The sequence below is a fragment of the Symsagittifera roscoffensis genome, chromosome 5, assembly GCF_963678635.1.
Source record: "Symsagittifera roscoffensis chromosome 5, txSymRosc1.1, whole genome shotgun sequence".
Classification (NCBI taxonomy): domain Eukaryota; kingdom Metazoa; phylum Xenacoelomorpha; order Acoela; family Convolutidae; genus Symsagittifera; species Symsagittifera roscoffensis.
The window spans coordinates 55,958,745-55,979,833 of record NC_087066.1 but is presented as its reverse complement, the minus strand read 5'-3'; the positions used below and the strand labels follow the sequence as shown (position 1 = coordinate 55,979,833).

Here is a 21,089-nt window from a genome sequence, read left to right as displayed (position 1 = left end):
TGTTGTGCAGATATTACCCAATGGGGTGTTTGGTTTACGCCCATAGTGTGCTTCAAACGGCGTAATTTTTTTTGTTGCGTGTGGGGTAATACGCAGCGTCTTGATTAACTCTGCCACGTCTGACGCTAGTTTATACGGTGAATTATTTTTAACTATCTTCATAATAGAGAGACGAGTTTTCAAAGTTCTGATAAGTCTTTCTACCATGCCCATTGAGCGATGATCGTCAACTGGGGCAAATATTAGTTTAAGGTTTTTGCTTTTACAATAGATCATAAATTTTTTAACTCGAAACCCTTGGGCTTGGTCACACCGAATATTTCTTGGTACGCCATGATTTACAATATGAGTTTGCATAAATTTAATTATTGTATCTGCCTTGTTATTTGCTACCACTTTTGCTGATGGGCATCTTGAGAATCTATCTACCCCAACTAGGATGTACACGTCTTTATTGTTTTCATCCGGTAAAGGTCCGGCAAAATCCAACTGGATTTCTTCATTCAGTTCGACTACTGCGTCTAGGCTAGTGAAGTGTTTTTTTCCGGATATTACTTGAAGGTTCTTACCTTTGGCGCGACATTCCTTGCAATTTTGCGCTGCTGTAACTATATCTCTATGTAGATATGGATACCATATGTGCTTGGCAGCTTCCAGCATGCCACCTTGTACCGGATGAGTTAAGTGGATGGAGTCTAGAATGATTTGCCTTGACGGCTGTTTTCCATCTTCCCGAACCCACGCAGTGTGCGGGGAGTAATTAATAATTGATCCGTTCTCGATTATTTTAAATTGTGCACCGAATACCCCCGGATTTTTTGTTTTACGTGCTATTGTACCCGATTTTCTTGCCACTTGTTCAATACGTTTACCCAATTTTGGGTCTACGATGTTTTGAGGTCCTTTAAAACGATCTTTTAGGAAAACCAGAGGGGCTCTTCCTAGCCGTTGTTTTTCTTGCTGTGTAAGCCAACGAATTGGTTTTCTTGTTCTAATGTTCGCTATATCATGTTGCGGGTTATCGGCGAGAAAAGAACGTTTGACCTTTTGTAAGTCATAGGGTATGTTACTAAGTGGAAGATGCGCACCTAATGGGAATTTTTTCATCAGAGCTTGATCGAACTCCTCATCCTCGTCAGTTTCTGAAAGTGTCACCTGCTTTTTCTGTTGTGTACTGGTTTGACGACTACTTGCTGGTCCCGCTGTCTTACTTCGAACCGCCTGTGTTGATGGTCCCGCTGGTTCAAAGGTTGGTTCTGGGAGGTAGTTACTTTTATACACTACACTCAGCTCGTCCTCACTGTTAATATCCCTGTTCCACATCGCCTCGGGCGTGAGGGCAGGTTTTGTTAGTATCTTTTCATCTAAACACGAAAGTTTTGTGTTTTCCCAAGAGAGATTAGAGATTTTGGGTGTTGTGCAGATATTACCCAATGGGGTGTTTGGTTTACGCCCATAGTGTGCTTCAAACGGCGTAATTTTTTTTGTTGCGTGTGGGGTAATACGCAGCGTCTTGATTAACTCTGCCACGTCTGACGCTAGTTTATACGGTGAATTATTTTTAACTATCTTCATAATAGAGAGACGAGTTTTCAAAGTTCTGATAAGTCTTTCTACCATGCCCATTGAGCGATGATCGTCAACTGGGGCAAATATTAGTTTAAGGTTTTTGCTTTTACAATAGATCATAAATTTTTTAACTCGAAACCCTTGGGCTTGGTCACACCGAATATTTCTTGGTACGCCATGATTTACAATATGAGTTTGCATAAATTTAATTATTGTATCTGCCTTGTTATTTGCTACCACTTTTGCTGATGGGCATCTTGAGAATCTATCTACCCCAACTAGGATGTACACGTCTTTATTGTTTTTTCTGGATTTCTTCATTCGGTTCGACTACTGCGTCTAGGCTAGTGAAGTGTTTTTTTCCGGATATTACTTGAAGGTTCTTACCTTTGGCGCGACATTCCTTGCAATTTTGCGCTGCTGTAACTATATCTCTATGTAGATATGGATACCATATGTGCTTGGCAGCTTCCAGCATGCCACCTTGTACCGGATGAGTTAAGTGGATGGAGTCTAGAATGATTTGCCTTAACTGCTTTGGAATTACTACTCGGTCATCGTATAGTAAGACGTTGTTACGGACGGATAATCGGTCAAGCACATTGTAAAAATATGGTCCATAGCAGGCTTTGATCTGATCCCACTTTTGTTGGCGTACCATATTAATCAGGGGTTGAAGATTTCGATCACGTTTTGTGGCCGCCGCGATAAAGTCTACGTCGAGTGCTTTTCGGAGATTTTTCCGAAACAGCGGTACGTCTTCTTCATCCATAGTGATGGCTTGACATTCTGCCGGGTGGTCTGGAGTGTCTGTTTGGCATAACTGGTCTGACTTTTTAGAAAAAAGTAAAACTATCTTCCGACGGGATCACTTGATGCATTACATCGCTGAATGAGAGAGATGTTGGGGTTGTTCTTCTGGGATCTCGGTGAATGATGCAAAGTTGGTAGGCGGGATTGTTACTGTCGTTTGCTGTCCCTTGTGGCTTTTGCGTAAAATTCTTTTAAACGGGGGTAGCGCCATCCCTGTTTGCAACTGTCTGTTCATCTCTGTGTAAAGTGGAGTGCTGGATTGTGTGACGATTATCGATAGAAGGTTTTTTTTTATCTTTCTTGAATGTGGATTGGTTGGGAAGGTTTGAACTGTTTGATTGGAAATTTTTGGAACTGTTTGAATTCAATAGTGTGACTGTTTTTCAGAAGTGGACTATTAACAGTGAATTCTGTTGATTTTGCGTGCGAATCTGAACGAGGAAAGTTTTCGTTCCGGTCGAGCTGTAACATGCGTTGAACACCGCTTGGTTTTTCGATCATTTCAATGTTAGCTATAGTGCTGTCTTGAAATTCAAGGCAAGAGATGAAGTCATCAATAAGTGCAACTACGAAATTTTTGTCCCAATACGGGGGGGTTGTGGTTTCCCCACCGGGTGGCGCAAAATATAATCAATCAAACCCATTTTGCTGCCGGAAAGGTGTTTTATATCAAAATCAAATGGGAGAAGACGGTCAATCCATCTTGTTAGACGACTCTGATATGTTTTATTACTTTTATTGCTGTTTAGAGCACTAACCAAAGCTTGGTGGTCAGTAATTAATGTAAAGCGGCGGCCATACAGATAGTATTTAAAATGATCAATGGCCCATACCCCAGCTAGAAGTTCCAACTCGTTTACTGATAATTTAGTTTCGCACGTATTTAAAAATCTGGAGGCATATGCCACCGTAGCCCATCCATCTGGAGTTTCTTGTTCCAGCGCTGCTCCAATAGCATCGCTTTCGTCACACACTATTCTTGTCTCACAATTACTTACAAAATGTCGGTTTTCTGTGATGTTTTGGACCGCTGTAAGGATGGTTTTAAATGCCTTATCATGTTTTTGTTCCCAAACGTAATGGAATTTTGAGGAAGATGATAAAAGTGGTCTCAATGGTGCACACAATTGAGCCAGATTTGGTATAAATTTGTTTAAATGATGGACTGATCCCATAAAACTTTTTAATTGTTTGAACGTTGTGGGGTGGTGGAGTTTAGTGATTGCGTCAGTTTTCTTGTGCATCGGTATGGTTCCGTATTCATTTATGACAAAACCGAGCCATTCGACTTCTTTACAGCCGAATTTACACTTATTAACCGAAATAGCCATATTTTCTTGATCTAACTTGTCTAAGGCCCTTTCCAATTTATCCATATGTGATTCTTTTGTTCCGTGGGATATAATCAAGATTTCGTCGAGAAAAGCGAAGGTATCTTTTTCGTTGTTTAAAGTTAGATCGATGGCTTTCTGGAATTCTGCGGGCATATCCGTGAGCCCGTAGAATCCAGTTTGAAATTGATAGGTGCCGGTTGCTTGTCCGCCAATTATACTAAAATTACACTGCGTTCTTGAACGACATATTGCTGGCTTATTTTAACTTGCCAGTTTTATTATTGTAAAAAACAGCTGTATTATTGTAAAAAAAACAGTGTTAAACAGTATTCCGCACATCGCAAAATATAAATTAGAGAAACAGACATATATTGCAATCTGTTATTTTTCAGAGAAACATAATTTTACAACAATTAACTGAATAATTTGAAATTGTTCTCAATTTTTGAAATCTGAAAAACTTCTTATTTTTGAGATTAACGAGTTTCGAAAAAAGATTTTATTTCAGAAAAAAAAACAAGAAAATTTTTCAATTTATTTTTGCAGATATTTATGAAGTTTTGAACTTATTGATTCCTAAATTTCCTTAAAAAAATCCAGAAAGAATAAAATTACTCGAATAAAACAATGTTTTCGCTGCTTGGATTAAGCATAAATAAGCTATTTTAAGCATGCTCGGGCGCCATTTTTCGCTCAAAGTTAGACCCCAAATCAAAAATATCTAACAAAAATCAAAAATGTCTAAAATTGAAAATTTCTAACTCTGGTGGTCTGGAGTGTCTGTTTGGCATAACTGGTCTGACTTTTTTAAAAAAGTAAAACTATCTTCCGACGGGATCACTTGATGCATTACATCGCTGAATGAGAGAGATGTTGGGGTTGTTCTTCTGGGATCTCGGTGAATGATGCAAAGTTGGTAGGCGGGATTGTTACTGTCGTTTGCTGTCCCTTGTGGCATTTGCGTAAAATTCTTTTAAACGGGGGTAGCGCCATCCCTGTTTGCAACTGTCTGTTCATCTCTGTGTAAAGTGGAGTGCTGGATTGTGTGACGATTATCGATAGAAGGTTTTTTCTTTTTGATCTTTCTTGAATGTGGATTGGTTGGGAAGGTTTGAACTGTTTGATTGGAAATGTTTGGAACTGTTTGAATTCAATAGTGTGACTGTTTTTCAGAAGTGGACTATTAACAGTGAATTCTGTTGATTTTGCGTGCGAATCTGAACGAGGAAAGTTTTCGTTCCGGTCGAGCTGTAACATGCGTTGAACACCGCTTGGTTTTTCGATCATTTCAATGTTAGCTATAGTGCTGTCTTGAAATTCAAGGCAAGAGATGAAGTCATCAATAAGTGCAACTACGAAATTTTTGTCCCAATACGGGGGGGTTGTGGTTTCCCCACCGGGTGGCGCAAAATATAATCAATCAAACCCATTTTGCTGCCGGAAAGGTGTTTTATATCAAAATCAAATGGGAGAAGACGGTCAATCCATCTTGTTAGACGACTCTGATATGTTTTATTACTTTTATTGCTGTTTAGAGCACTAACCAAAGCTTGGTGGTCAGTAATTAATGTAAAGCGGCGGCCATACAGATAGTATTTAAAATGATCAATGGCCCATACCGCAGCTAGAAGTTCCAACTCGTTTACTGAATATTTAGTTTCGCACGTATTTAAAAATCTGGAGGCATATGCCACCGAAGCCCATCTATCTGGAGTTTCTTGTTCCAGCGCTGCTCCAATAGCATCGCGGCTTGCGTCACACACTATTCTTGTCTCACGATTACTTACAAAATGTCGGTTTTCTGTGATGTTTTGGACCGCTGTAAGGATGGTTTTAAATGCCTAATCATGTTTTTGTTCCCAAACGTAATGGAATTTTGAGGAAGATGATAAAAGTGGTCTCAATGGTGCACACAATTGAGCCAGATTTGGTATAAATTTATTTAATTGATGGACTGATCCCATAAAACTTTTTAATTGTTTGAACGTTGTGGGGTGGTGGAGTTTAGTGATTGCGTCAGTTTTCTTGTGCATCGGTATGGTTCCGTATTCATTTATGACAAAACCGAGCCATTCGACTTCTTTACAGCCGAATTTACACTTATTAACCGAAATAGCCATATTTTCTTGATCTAACTTGTCTAAGACCCTTTTCAATTTATCCATATGTTGTTCTTTTGTTCCGTGGGATATAATCAAGATTTCGTCGAGAAAAGCGAAGGTATCTTTTTCGTTGTTTAAAGTTAGATCGATGGCTTTCTGGAATTCTGCGGGCATATCCGTGAGCCCGTAGAATCCAGTTTGAAATTGATAGGTGCCGGTTGCTTGTCCGCCAATTATACTAAAATTACACTGCGTTCTTGAACGACATATTGCTGGCTTATTTTAACTTGCCAGTTTTATTATTGTAAAAAACAGCTGTATTATTGTAAAAAAAAACAGTGTTAAACAGTATTCCGCACATCGCAAAATATAAATTAGAGAAACAGACATATATTGCAATCTGTTATTTTTCAGAGAAACATAATTTTACAACAATTAACTGAATAATTTGAAATTGTTCTCAATTTTTGAAATCTGAAAAACTTCTTATTTTTGAGATTAACGAGTTTCGAAAAAAGATTTTATTTCAGAAAAAAAACAAGAAAATTTTTCAATTTATTTTTGCAGATATTTATGAAGTTTTGAACTTATTGATTCCTAAATTTCCTTAAAAAAATCCAGAAAGAATAAAATTACTCGAATAAAACAATGTTTTCGCTGCTTGGATTAAGCATAAATAAGCTATTTTAAGCATGCTCGGGCGCCATTTTTCGCTCGAAGTTAGACCCCAAATCAAAAATATCTAACAAAAATCAAAAATGTCTAAAATTGAAAATTTCTAACTCTGGTGGTCTGGAGTGTCTGTTTGGCATAACTGGTCTGACTTTTTTAAGAAAGTAAAACTATCTTCCGACGGGATCACTTGATGCATTACATCGCTGAATGAGAGAGATGTTGGGGTTGTTCTTCTGGGATCTCGGTGAATGATGCAAAGTTGGTAGGCGGGATTGTTACTGTCGTTTGCTGTCCCTTGTGGCATTTGCGTAAAATTCTTTTAAACGGGGGTAGCGCCATCCCTGTTTGCAACTGTCTGTTCATCTCTGTGTAAAGTGGAGTGCTGGATTGTGTGACGATTATCGATAGAAGGTTTTTTCTTTTTGATCTTTCTTGAATGTGGATTGGTTGGGAAGGTTTGAACTGTTTGATTGGAAATGTTTGGAACTGTTTGAATTCAATAGTGTGACTGTTTTTCAGAAGTGGACTATTAACAGTGAATTCTGTTGATTTTGCGTGCGAATCTGAACGAGGAAAGTTTTCGTTCCGGTCGAGCTGTAACATGCGTTGAACACCGCTTGGTTTTTCGATCATTTCAATGTTAGCTATAGTGCTGTCTTGAAATTCAAGGCAAGAGATGAAGTCATCAATAAGTGCAACTACGAAATTTTTGTCCCAATACGGGGGGGTTGTGGTTTCCCCACCGGGTGGCGCGAAATATAATCAATCAAACCCATTTTGCTGCCGGAAAGGTGTTTTATATCAAAATCAAATGGGAGAAGACGGTCAATCCATCTTGTTAGACGACTCTGATATGTTTTATTACTTTTATTGCTGTTTAGAGCACTAACCAAAGCTTGGTGGTCAGTAATTAATGTAAAGCGGCGGCCATACAGATAGTATTTAAAATGATCAATGGCCCATACCGCAGCTAGAAGTTCCAACTCGTTTACTGAATATTTAGTTTCGCACGTATTTAAAAATCTGGAGGCATATGCCACCGAAGCCCATCTATCTGGAGTTTCTTCTTCCAGCGCTGCTCCAATAGCATCGCGGCTTGCGTCACACACTATTCTTGTCTCACGATTACTTACAAAATGTCGGTTTTCTGTGATGTTTTGGACCGCTGTAAGGATGGTTTTAAATGCCTAATCATGTTTTTGTTCCCAAACGTAATGGAGTTTTGAGGAAGATGATAAAAGTGGTCTCAATGGTGCACACAATTGAGCCAGATTTGGTATAAATTTATTCAAATGATGGACTGATCCCATAAAACTTTTTAATTGTTTGAACGTTGTGGGGTGGTGGAGTTTAGTGATTGCGTCAGTTTTCTTGTGCATCGGTATGGTTCCGTATTCATTTATGACAAAACCGAGCCATTCGACTTCTTTACAGCCGAATTTACACTTATTAACCGAAATAGCCATATTTTCTTGATCTAACTTGTCTAAGACCCTTTTCAATTTATCCATATGTTGTTCTTTTGTTCCGTGGGATATAATCAAGATGTCGTCGAGAAAAGCGAAGGTATCTTTTTCGTTGTTTAAAGTTAGATCGATGGCTTTCTGGAATTCTGCGGGCATATCCGTGAGCCCGTAGAATCCAGTTTGAAATTGATAGGTGCCGGTTGCTTGTCCGCCAATTATACTAAAATTACACTGCGTTCTTGAACGACATATTGCTGGCTTATTTTAACTTGCCAGTTTTATTATTGTAAAAAACAGCTGTATTATTGTAAAAAAAAACAGTGTTAAACAGTATTCCGCACATCGCAAAATATAAATTAGAGAAACAGACATATATTGCTATCTGTTATTTTTCAGAGAAACATAATTTTACAACAATTAACTGAATAATTTGAAACTGTTCTCAATTTTTGAAATCTGAAAAACTTCCTATTTTTGAGATAAACGAGTTTCGAAAAAAGATTTTATTTCAGAAAAAAAAACAAGAAATTTTTTCAATTTATTTTTGCAGATATTTATGAAGTTTTGAACTTATTGATTCCTAAACTTCCTTAAAAAAATCCAGAAAGAATAAAATTACTCGAATAAAACAATGTTTTCGCTGCTTGGATTAAGCATAAATAAGCTATTTTAAGCATGCTCGGGCGCCATTTTTCGCTCGAAGTTAGACCCCAAATCAAAAATATCAAACAAAAATGAAAAATGTCTAAAATTGAAAATTTCTAACTCTGGGAGAACTTTGAGTGGAAAAAAAATAAAACACTCGAATACACAGCTCCTCCCCATTTTTAAAATGGTCGGAACAAAGATTTCATGCACAGTATTTTGAAAAAATGGAACAGTCTCACTGCAAGGAAACGAAAAAATAAGATTTTGAGCAAATTATCTTCAAAGCAGGCTTTTTTCGGAACCAAAAATTTTAAAAAAAGGTCTATAGTGAAGAGGTGTGAGTATAGTCAAGAAGACGCTTAAAACGACACAAAAATTATTTTTGAGAAATTAAAATGATTGCTTTTGAATTTTTAAAAATTAATAAACTATTTTTCATGACCAGTTATACCCACGGATTCGGAGTATATAGGTTAGATCTGAGTTGAGACATACTGTGTAAGAGAAACAGGAATTAAGAAGAGTTTGTTATCAATTTAATTTCAATCGATAATGTTATGTCTGATTCGAATCTGACCTCGAAATCATGAGAGCGACAGAGACTCATAAATAACTATTGAATATGTTGTTAGGTTTAATAGGTACTTAATTTAGATCAGACATCTATATGAATACGTTTACATAACGTTAGAACTATAAACAATCTAAGTTATATCTGAGTTTCGTTATACTGAGTTCTAATGGATATCCAGTATATCCGTACGGATAACATTCCCCCTTGTTTTATATGATGAGCACATCATATGTTCTCCTGTTCTTTGTCCTGATCCTCCCTCGGTGGAGGTGAAGTCTGGGGGGCGTTAGTTGCAGCCGAGGTTTGTGCTAGCGCTTTATCCGGTGAATTGGAGGTACCAGTTGGTCGATCAATCACGTAACGTGAACTAATCGCTCTTTGGTTCGGGCTTTGTGGTGATCCGGATTGTTTTGATGTAGTTATCGACGTAACAAATTTATCACTCGGGTTATCCTGTTGTGAAATTGAGTTTGTGGTCGTTATTGTCGGTATTCACAGTGTGATCTTTTGGATTGGCTGTGTCGCGTATTGAATTGAGATGGCCCTCTGTCCCGTCATTGGTTTTTTCAATCCTTAACTGTTCTGGCGTTTCGTCATTTGCGTTGATTTCGATGCACTCGATATCTGTCGACGATTCGTGAGTCGTGCCCGCTGCCTGGACCATAGATCCGGCATTTTGATTATTTCCGTGTTGCATCATTATGTGACAAACCTCGTTGTCCGCAGTGGTATCATTGGCAATCGTGTTAATTGGAATTGCATTTCCGAATTTATTCGCAAGCGCACTTGTTTTGGTCCTCGTGGACCTACGGGTTGGTAGGTTCTCCTGTGGTGGCGTGTTTTTCCTGTCAATCTATTTGGCTGGGGGCATGTGTGGCGATTGTGTTATCTCCTGGTTGACAGAATCGTCCGATGATAATGAGATCGACGTGTCACATTCAAATTCAATGTGTGTGTTATCTCTTCGCATTTTCTCTGGACTGCCCTTTCCTTTTCGACTCGGAGATTTGAGACTTTTAGTTGCCGTTGGTGGGTTTCTCGGAGGCTGCTTTTTCGACGTTGTCGATGTTGCCTTATGTATAATATGTTGTCCCAGCGCTTTTCGGTTCATGGTTTGCCGGATGAGTTCTTCAATATTTTTGGGTGGCTTTCTTTTAGGGCTTGCGGATGTCGATGATTTCTCCGCCGTGTTCTGTTGTTCCTTGGGTGCCTGTTTTTGGACTTTTGGGCCAGTTGGTTTTGAGTGTTGGGCTCCTGCGGCTGAAATACGGGGTTTAGCTCTTGGTAAATGTTTGTATGCTACAAAGTCTTTTAGCTGCGCCGGTCTACATTTTCCGTAAATTCGAGGATCCGGAACAAAAGCTAGGCCGTCGTGTCTTATTACCCTCGGCTGTTTTCCATCTTCCCGAACCCACGCAGTGTGCGGGGAGTAATTAATAATTGATCCGTTTTCGATTATTTTAAATTGTGCACCGAATACCCCCGGATTTTTTGTTTTACGTGCTATTGTACCCGAATTTCTTGCCACTTGTTCAATACGTTTACCCAATTTTGGGTCTACGATGTTTTGAGGTCCTTTAAAACGATCTTTTAGGAAAACCAGAGGGGCTCTTCCTAGCCGTTGTTTTTCTTGCTGTGTGAGCCAACGAATTGGTTTTCTTGTTCTAATGTTCGCTATATCATGTTGCGGGTTATCGGCGAGAAAAGAACGTTTGACTTTTTGTAAGTCATAGGGTATGTTACTAAGTGGAAGATGCGCACCTATTGGGAATTTTTTCATCAGAGCTTGATCGAACTCCTCATCCTCGTCAGTTTCTGAAAGTGTCACCTACTTTTTCTGTTGTGTACTGGTTTGACGACTACTTGCTGGTCCCGCTGTCTTACTTCGAACCGCCTGTGTTGATGGTCCCGCTGGTTCAAAGGTTGATTCTGGGAGGTAGTTACTTTTATACACTACACTCAGCTCGTCCTCACTGTTAATATCCCTGTTCCACATCGCCTCGGGCGTGAGGGCAGTTTTTGTTAGTATCTTTTCATCTAAACACGAAAGTTTTGTGTTTTCCCAAGAGAGATTAGAGATTTTGGGTGTTGTGCAGATATTACCTAATGGGGTGTTTGGTTTACGCCCATTGTGTGCTTCAAACGGCGTAATTTTTGTTGTTGCGTGTGGGGTAATACGCAGTGTCTTGATTAACTCTGCCACGTCTGACGCTAGTTTATACGGTGAATTATTTTTAACTATCTTCATAATAGAGAGACGAGTTTTCAAAGTTCTGATAAGTCTTTCTACCATGCCCATTGAGCGATGATCGTCAACTGGGGCAAATATTAGTTTAAGGTTTTTGCTTTTACAATAGATCATAAATTTTTTAACTCGAAACCCTTGGGCTTGGTCACACCGAATATTTCTTGGTACGCCATGATTTACAATATGAGTTTGCATAAATTTAATTATTGTATCTGCCTTGTTATTTGCTACCACTTTTGCTGATGGGCATCTTGAGAATCTATCTACCCCAACTAGGATGTACACGTCTTTATTGTTTTCATCCGGTAAAGGTCCGGCAAAATCCAACTGGATTTCTTCATTCGGTTCGACTACTGCGTCTAGGCTAGTGAAGTGTTTTTTTTCCGGATATTACTTGAAGGTTCTTACCTTTGGCGCGACATTCCTTGCAATTTTGCGCTGCTGTAACTATATCTCTATGTAGATATGGATACCATATGTATTTGGCAGCTTCCAGCATGCCACCTTGTACCGGATGAGTTAAGTGGATGGAGTCTAGAATGATTTGCCTTAACTGCTTTGGAATTACTACTCGGTCATCGTATAGTAAGACGTTGTTACGGACGGATAATCGGTCAAGCACATTGTAAAAATATGGTCCATAGCAGGCTTTGATCTGATCCCACTTTTGTTGGCGTACCATATTAATCAGGGGTTGAAGATTTCGATCACGTTTTGTGGCCGCCGCGATAAAGTCTACGTCGAGTGCTTTTCGCAGATTTTTCCGAAACAGCGGTACGTCTTCTTCATCCATAGTGATGGCTTGACATTCTGCCGGGTGGTCTGGAGTGTCTGTTTGGCATAACTGGTCTGACTTTTTAAAAAAAGTAAAACTATCTTCCGACGGGATCACTTGATGCATTACATCGCTGAATGAGAGAGATGTTGGGGTTGTTCTTCTGGGATCTCGGTGAATGATGCAAAGTTGGTAGGTGGGATTGTTACTGTCGTTTGCTGTCCCTTGTGGCATTTGCGTAAAATTCTTTTAAACGGGGGTAGCGCCATCCCTGTTTGCAACTGTCTGTTCATCTCTGTGTAAAGTGGAGTGCTGGATTGTGTGACGATTATCGATAGAAGGTTTTTTCTTTTTGATCTTTCTTGAATGTGGATTGGTTGGGAAGGTTTGAACTGTTTGATTGGAAATGTTTGGAACTGTTTGAATTCAATAGTGTGACTGTTTTTCAGAAGTGGACTATTAACAGTGAATTTTGTTGATTTTGCGTGCGAATCTGAACGAGGAAAGTTTTCGTTCCGGTCGAGCTGTAACATGCGTTGAAAACCGCTTGGTTTTTCGATCAATTCAATGTTAGCTATAGTGCTGTCTTGAAATTCAAGGCAAGAGATGAAGTCATCAATAAGTGCAACTACGAAATTTTTGTCCCAATACGGGGGGGTTGTGGTTTCCCCACCGGGTGGCGCAAAATATAATCAATCAAACCCATTTTGCTGCCGGAAAGGTGTTTTATATCAAAATCAAATGGGAGAAGACGGTCAATCCATCTTGTTAGACGACTCTGATATGTTTTATTACTTTTATTGCTGTTTAGAGCACTAATCAAAGCTTGGTGGTCAGTAATTAATGTAAAGCGGCGGCCATACAGATAGTATTCAAAAAGATCAATGGCCCATACCGCGGCTAGAAGTTCCAACTCGTTTACTGAATATTTAGTTTCGCACGTATTTAAAAATCTGGAGGCATATGCCACCGTAGCCCATCCATCTGGAGTTTCTTGTTCCAGCGCTGCTCCAATAGCATCGCGGCTTGCGTCACACACTATTCTTGTCTCACGATTACTTACAAAATGTCGGTTATCTGTGATGTTTTGGACCGCTGTAAGGATGGTTTTAAATGCCTTATCATGTTTTTGTTCCCAAATGTAATGGAATTTTGGGGAAGATGATAAAAGTGGTCTCAATGGTGCACACAATTGAGCCAAATTTGGTATAAATTTATTTAAATGATGGACTGATCCCATAAAACTTTTTAATTGTTTGAACGTTGTGGGGTGGTGGAGTTTAGTGATTGCGTCAGTTTTCTTGTGCATCGGTATGGTTCTGTATTCATTAATGACAAAACCGAGCCATTCGACTTCATTACAGCCGAATTTACACTTATTAACCGAAATAGCCATATTTTCTTGATCTAACTTGTCTAAGACCCTTTTCAATTTATCCATATTTGTTGTTCTTTTGTTCCGTGGGATATAATCAAGATTTCGTCGAGAAAAGCGAAGGTATCTTTTTCGTTGTTTAAAGTTAGATCGATGGCTTTCTGGAATTCTGTGGGCATATCCGTGAGCCCGTAGAATCCAGTTTGAAATTGATAGGTGCCGGTTGCTTGTCCGCCAATTATACTAAAATTACACTGCGTTCTAGTTGTATCATCTAATTTCAGTTGACTGTAGGCATATCGAAGGTCAATGGTGGAAAAACATGTTGTCCCTGGTTTTCCATTACCTTCTTGAGCTGATTGAGCTACGTTGTCCAAGAGTACGTGGATATTTGGCATTTGATACTGTTTTTATGTATCGCTTTGTTAATTTGTTTTGAGTCCATTGCCAGTTTTATTGTATGATCTTTCTTTACAGTTATTACAATTGGACTAATGAACTGTTTGTCGCTACAACTATCAAGTTTCACAATATGGCCTTGATCAATTAGAGATTTGATTTTTTGTTCAACTTTTTCCTGAATATGTATCGGAATTCTGCGTCCCTTTTGTTGAAGTGCCTTGAAATCGTTTAGAAATTTTGTGTGAACCATATGGTTTTTTGAACGTATACAACCCCGGATATGTTGATTTTACCCAACTGGTTATGACTGGATCTGATTGGTCTGTGTCAGCAATATAATTGATTGACTTACCAGTTGGTTTTTCTTGATGAAGGTGTATGCCTAGTTGCGGTAGGAGATTTCGTCCCAAGATATTCGCCCGTTTATCGTCAACCACAATAAATGGGGCGGTGTTGATAGTCCAACCTCCTGACTCTATTGGTGCAATCAGCCTTCCGAACGTAGGAATTTTGTAGCCATTATAACATACCATTCTATTTGCCTCGTCATCTTGGTTCAACTGAATGCGTCTTGCCTTTGTCACTGTATTCTGTAGTGTAGTGGCTGTTTTATTGTTGACAAATGACGTTGGAGACCCTGTATCCGCAATGAAAACAATATAATTGTTCCCTATCTTTACCGGAATGAGGTGTCCTTTCAAGTCATCCGCCTTAAGTTTGTCTACCGTTTCCTCTTGGAAACTCACTGCGTTTACGCTGTGGTCATTTGGATGGATGAGATCCCATCCCGGAACGACATCCCCTGCCTGTAGATAATCGACGTACGCTGTTATATCTGTATCCTGCAAATTTAGTTGGGGATCTTGCTCTTCGCTGATTGCATTGACGTTTGAAGAATTACGGAGTCTGGCGTAGTGTCCTCTTTTTCGTGCATTTATTGCAGATTTTATCTTTTGCCGGACATTGTTGAAGATGTCCGGGTCCGAACGGATTTCCGCACTTAAAACAAAATTGTTTTCTGTCGCTGCCTTGTCGCTGAGAAGTTCCCCGCTGTGGTTGTCCTCGACCTCTGTTCCCCCGTCTATTATTACGATATGAGTCCCCTCCTCGTTTTTGTATGAACCCAACTGGTTCGGATTTGATGCCTGTCTGCTGAGAAGAAAATGTTGAGAAACCTTGCTTGCGTATTTGGAGCTGGTTTTCCAAACCTTTCTATCTGCGTATTGCATATTCGAATGCTTGTGTGGGGGTTTTCGTCTCGGCCAGTAGGTCTTTTTGTACCTCATCATTTGTCATATTCGCTGTGAATAGATCTCGAATAATTTCGGTTTCCAAAGTGTTATCGTTGCAGTTAGGACATTTGAAATTTCCTTTAATGACAAGTTCCGTGAGGCCACAGTGAAATTGCTCTAATGTTTCCGTCTTGTTCTGCTTTCTGGTGAACGCTTCGTATCTATCGAACGTCACGTTGCGGTCTTTGATGAAAAGATGCTCTAATCTATTCTAAAATGCCCTCGTTGATGTTTCTTGTATTTTTAAATCTGGGAAATGTTGACTGAGACGTCTTTGCCCCTCGTTTCCGAGACTGAGGTAAATATAGCTTCGGACTTTTATGTCGGCTTCCTCCCATGGAATTCCATCCACGGTGGGTCCCAAATTATCCAATTGAGCACACTGGTTATCCCACTGGATCTTTTTCTCTTGATTGCGTTATGTTCCGGTCCCTAGTTTGCGATTGCGTTTCCCCCTCGATAGGGAGCTCATAACCAGGTTCTTGAGGTTTCCGTACTGTGGGTGGATCTTGTAATAGTTTTTGCAGATTTATTCCGTCTTTTGCGACGATTCCTAAATAAAGCTGCTGGTTCCATTTCTCCCACTCGGTTGGGGGTTCCGCCGAGGCTTTCTGCCAGAATGGGGCGATACCCAGTGAGTTTTTTGTGAGTGCTGGCTGCGCCATGTTATACCCACGGATTCGGAGTATATAGGTTAGATCTGAGTTGAGACATACTGTGTAAGAGAAATAGGAATTAAGAAGAGTTTGTTATCAACTTAAATTCAATCGATAATGTTATGTCTGATTCGAATCTGACCTCGAAATCATGAGAGCGACAGAGACTCATAAATAACTATTGAATATGGTGTTAGGTTTAATAGGTACTTAATTTAGATCAGACATCTATATGAATACGTTTACATAACGTTAGAACTATAAACAATCTAAGTTATATCTAAGTACGGATAACATGACCCTAAAAAACACCTGAATAGTCGTACACCCAGCCACCAGTTTCATTCAAGGGCAAGATATCCGATTTCGCGCTGTTGCAGCTGTTCAGGTCAATGAACTGTTGACTGAGGCTCAGATGTTGCATTTAATGAATCCAAGGCAGATGGAACTTTCCCCAAGTTTGGCCTTGAAAAGTGATACGGTGGCGAAAAAAAAACGCCTTGCTATATAACACAAGCTCCGCGTGGCTTTGGAAAAAAGCAAAAAAATGACCGTAGTAAAAGAAACCTAGCCAACTTCAATTGAAACTTACTGTACAGTGCTTATTTAAATTATCAGGAAAAAACAAATATATCTTCAAAATTAGATTGCGTGTTTCTCACATTGGGCTGAAATTTAGGCAAAAAATGACCAGACTCATAAATTTAATAAGAACTTTAGCAACTTAGTGTGGTGCAATTTGTTTTGCAAAGTTCAGGCCCAAAATTTTAACGCAAAACTTCTTATTTTTCGGCTTTTTACTTAATCAAAAATTACGCTAAAACTACCAGATCACCTTTTAAGAAAATCAAAAATAACGCCAACACTATCAAAGTCTAATACCCTTCTTAAACTTTGTTTGGCAACATAAGATCACTTTTATATAGTTTTGGCATTACTTTTGATTAATTAAAAAAATAGCCAAAAAAATTGCGTTTTTGGGGTAAAATTTTGGACCCTAATTTTACAAAATAACTTGCACCATATGAATTCTTTTGAAATTCTAACCAAGTTCTTTATTCATCAATTTTATTCTAAGCACAGTTTGAGAAAAGCGTGTATCAAATTTCAAGTTTCAATCATTTTGTCCGGATAACTTAAGTCAGCACTGTATTACTTTGATAACACCTAAATCAGTTCTTCTGAAAAAGTCAGGATCAAATTGAAAACACTGGAAATGAACATTAAATTAGGTCAAAAGGTAGTATCTGAAAAAATGCGATAATTAATCTAAAGAACACGTACTTCTATAAAGCTATGGATTGTTTGTGGATGAGTCATTATTATTATCATTTAGAGCCATCTGTGCTGCCATCATCAGTCTCGGCTGGGAAGTGTCACACACGTAACCATTGGACATGGCCATGAACGAAGTCTGAGGTAGCTGACTATGATGAGGAATACGACTATGACCAGGATCCGATGGAGGAACGCTGGCAGCCAAAGTCGGAGCACGGGGTTCAAACACTTGACTAGTGGTAGCTACTGTCGCTCGGAAGAACCTCTGAGATGCGTCTCCTCCGCCCGTTTCGTTCAAGGGTGAGATATCAGATTTCGTGCTGTTGCAGCTGTTAGTTGGAGACCGAGTCAACGTCTTATTCAGGTCACAGAAAACTTGCGATGTTGGCTGAGGCTCAGATGATGCATTTACAGAAGCCGAGGCAGATGGAACTTTCCCCGAATTCGGCCTCGACACGGAAGCTACCGTGGCGTTTGTTTCACTTGGATTATTCACTGGTGATGTGTTCTCGAAATTGCTTCTCAGTTCTGCCACCGATATTCGGTCGCTCAAGTCTCGACTCACAAATGAGGCTGTTGGACTACTTAGATTCAAATTAGCTATATTTGTGTTAACATGGTTAAACAGCAGTAATTCGTTGAGGTCTTTCATGACAGTTGCGAAGTCAGGTCGTTCTGTCGGATTCGCGCTCCAACACCTAGTCATGATTTTAACTAAAGCATCCGGGTACGACTCCTCGACCACTGGAGGACGAACTCCTTTTACCGCAACTTGCGCTGCCTGAAGCGGCGTGTACTGTGAAAATGGAAGTTCCCCACTTAGCAGTTCCCAAATACACAAACTGAAATTATACACGTCTGCTCTAGTATTGTATTCTGTAGACTGGTTGAATATTTCTGGCGACATCCAGCGTAGATTTCCCGGTTGTTTTGTCAGCATTTCCTGGCGTAGGAGTCTGTGTATGAAGCGGGATTCCCCGAAGTCTGCAATAACGGCGTTCATGGATTCCCTTAGGAGGATGTTGAAGCTGTTAAGGTCACGGTGGATCACTGGTTCCGGCAGAGTGTGCAGATAGTTCATTCCTAGTGCACAAACAACCGCAATTTTCAGCGCTCTATTGAAAGTAAGTGGCATCATTAATCAAATTTTAGGTCGGAAGCAAACAATTTTAAAAAATCAAATGGCAAGGATACGCCAAATATAAATTGGGAGAAAGTTATTCCAGAAAAGCAATGACTTACCGCTGGCGACATTTTGCAAAATCACGAGTTTACCAGCGAGATCTAAACATCTCTTCTGTTTGTGCAGGAAATCATAGAGACTCCCATTTGCGCAGAATTCGGTTATTAGAGAAAAATTCGATGCATCGTCCAAACATACTCCGTGGAACTTAATTATGTAGGGATTGTCCAATTGCCAGAGAATCTTCACTTCACGTACAAACATGTCGATGTCTGTCTTGGAGTTATGATGGTGATGCTTGTAGACTTTAACGGCCACAATTTCATTTTTGGATCTCAGTCTCGATTTGTAAACTTTACCGAACCCACCACTCCCTATATGCTCAATTCTTTCAATGTCGCAATATTCAATCTGCATATGTTTTGGCAACTGAGCACGTAAAGAGAGCACTCCTATTTTCTCCTGGGTGACTGACTTAATCTTTCCTATCTTGCTGGGGAGGGGAACATAAGAGCTTTCGGTGGTGTATCCCCCACTGGATCTGTAGGAGGCGGAGTCCCCATTGCTGCGACATTGGTTCAGCCAGTTAGCAAGGTCATCGTGGCCATTCTCGGCTGCCCATTGTGCACACGTGTCCTGAAATACAAATAATTCAAAAAAAGTTAACCCGGATGCATAGCCAACAGACTTAAAATTCGAAGCCAGCGAAGATTGTCGTTCCGACTAGTACGCTTGTGCTATCGCGAGATTGTTTATGTATATCAATAGATACCTGATTTACCTTTCTGATTAACCTATAAATAATATTTCTATCGCCACTAAACCTGATTTACCAATAAATAAAATTTCTATCGCAACTGAAAAAAAAATTAAAAGTTTCCCCAGCAGCTCCTATCTCATCTGGATTGTATACAAACGAAAATTTACAAATTCCAAGTCCAAATCCAGAAACCAATATTTTCAGAAGTAGTTAGTGTAAATCTTTCAATCTTAACTGACGTGATACAGAGCCGTGAACAAATCCCCTCTGCTGTTGCTCTCCGATGACGCAACACTGTTCTCCTCACATCCTCCACACCCACTGTCGTCATTCGTCCTTGACATCAGAGTGGTGTCTCTGCTGTTCGCCAACACCGTCACATCGGCTCCATTTTGAACCAACAAACGTGCCGCTTCAAAGTGGCCGTGAAATGAGCAGCTGTGCAATGGTGTATGTCCTGCATCTTTAGACTGATAATTAACTAGTCTAGGATTCTCACAAAGCAGAAACTCAATGAGCTCTAAATTCGTACCAAACGTGCAACTTGCATGCAAAGGAGTTTCACCGAAAATGTTCACTTCTTCCAAACACTGCTTGCCAAATTTTTGCAACAGAATTTGGACTATTTCAATTTTTCCAGAGTAACAAGCTAAATGGACGGCAGTATCGCCGTACACATTTTTACCCAGTTCTATTTTGTCTTTCTGGAGCAGCAACTTCACAACTGAAACATGGCCTTGCTTCGAAGCAACATGCAGAGCAGTGTTATGTTCCAGATCTATTGTATTTACATCTATTTCTGGCTGTTCCAGCAAAAATGTAATAGTTTCAACTTGCCTTCTGGAAGCAGCCAAGAGAATAATAGGAATATGTTCGGCGTCAAAATCATCAAACGCCAGTTCTTTTGAGGAAAAATTTTCTTTGCCTTTTGATTTAACGGCACTGTTCAAATAACAAAAAGGAGCTCCATGTTCTGATAATTTTTTCACAATGCACGTCGTTTTCGCTTGATCGTTTAGAGCATATATAGCGACATGCATCGGTGAAAATTTAACAGCGTCCACCAAATCAGGCTTTGCTCCTGCTTCTAGAAGAATCGATACGATTTCCTCGGTTCCATGCAGACATGCGAGATGCAGTGACGTCAATGATTCGTTTCCAGCGAAGTTCAATTCGTGATTTGATGTAATCAGAGTCGTCATTAGACTCACGATGTTTGGATCCGCTTTGAATACGGCAAGATGGAGTGGAGAGAAGAGGTTCCTAGTAACAACGTAGGAACACTTAGCACCGTGGGAGATAAGTAGCTTGATAGATAACAATTGACTGTCTTTGCTGGCTGAACTGTTAATCACAGCATAATGCAAACCAGTAAAGTGGTCGCAGTCTAGCCTGAAAGTCACAATTTCTTCGTTCATTTTCAGAGCATTTTGAATTCCTTCTGGGTCGCAATTTATACACGCTGTTCTGAAGTTTTCAAAAGTGACCGAATCTCGTGACATGATGGTTCGTTGGTGTGAACAACAGCTCTCTTCACACCTTTTACACAACTTCGGATCCTTCAGGTGACATAGATCTTCGTTCAGGCGACGTCTCACTACCGCGTAGTTTTCGCTGATTCCGTTTTTCCATGTTTCGCTGCAAGAAGTTGATGGTCGCGACTTGTAGTTTCCCATTTTTATTTAGTCCTATTTTGCTGCAGCTGCAAAATGGTCACACTAAGCTGCTGACCAAAATTTAATCACATGTTTGTAATTGGAGCAGTAGTTATCTGAAATTACAACAGTCTATTTATTGGTTTGATGGTTTAGTGTGACGAGATCAAGAGATTCTTTACATTTTACAGCTGCTTTGAACTGATGACTCAAAGTAAAAGTAAACAAAACCATTCAACATTAATTCTGAATTTGCTCAAGCGAACACAACAGTACTGTAAATT

General features: G+C 39.7%; 1 protein-coding gene across 1 annotated transcript; it reads right to left on the bottom strand.

Moving 5' to 3' along the window:
- Positions 1-17,140: 17,140 nt before the first annotated feature.
- On the bottom strand, positions 17,141-20,995 carry LOC134845568 (serine/threonine-protein kinase TNNI3K-like). Its single transcript, XM_063862515.1, has 3 exons — positions 19,390-20,995; positions 18,450-19,026; positions 17,141-18,290 (listed from the first exon to the last, which is right to left on the bottom strand). Exons 1-3 carry the CDS (start codon positions 20,824-20,826, stop codon positions 17,224-17,226), a joined length of 3,081 nt encoding a protein of 1,026 aa, XP_063718585.1. The 5' UTR covers positions 20,827-20,995; the 3' UTR covers positions 17,141-17,223.
- Positions 20,996-21,089: the final 94 nt, after the last annotated feature.

Bases quoted from the DNA above. Each gene is read 5' to 3' on its own strand.
- LOC134845568 (XM_063862515.1), bottom strand. From the start codon at position 20,826: ATGGGAAACTACAAGTCGCGACCATCAACTTCTTGCAGCGAAACATGG. The intron at 19,027-19,389 runs GTCAGTTAAGAT...TTTGTATTTCAG, and splicing joins TGTTCACGGCTCTGTATCAC to GACACGTGTGCACAATGGGC. The intron at 18,291-18,449 runs GTAAGTCATTGC...TTTGTGCACTAG, and splicing joins TTTGCAAAATGTCGCCAGCG to GAATGAACTATCTGCACACT.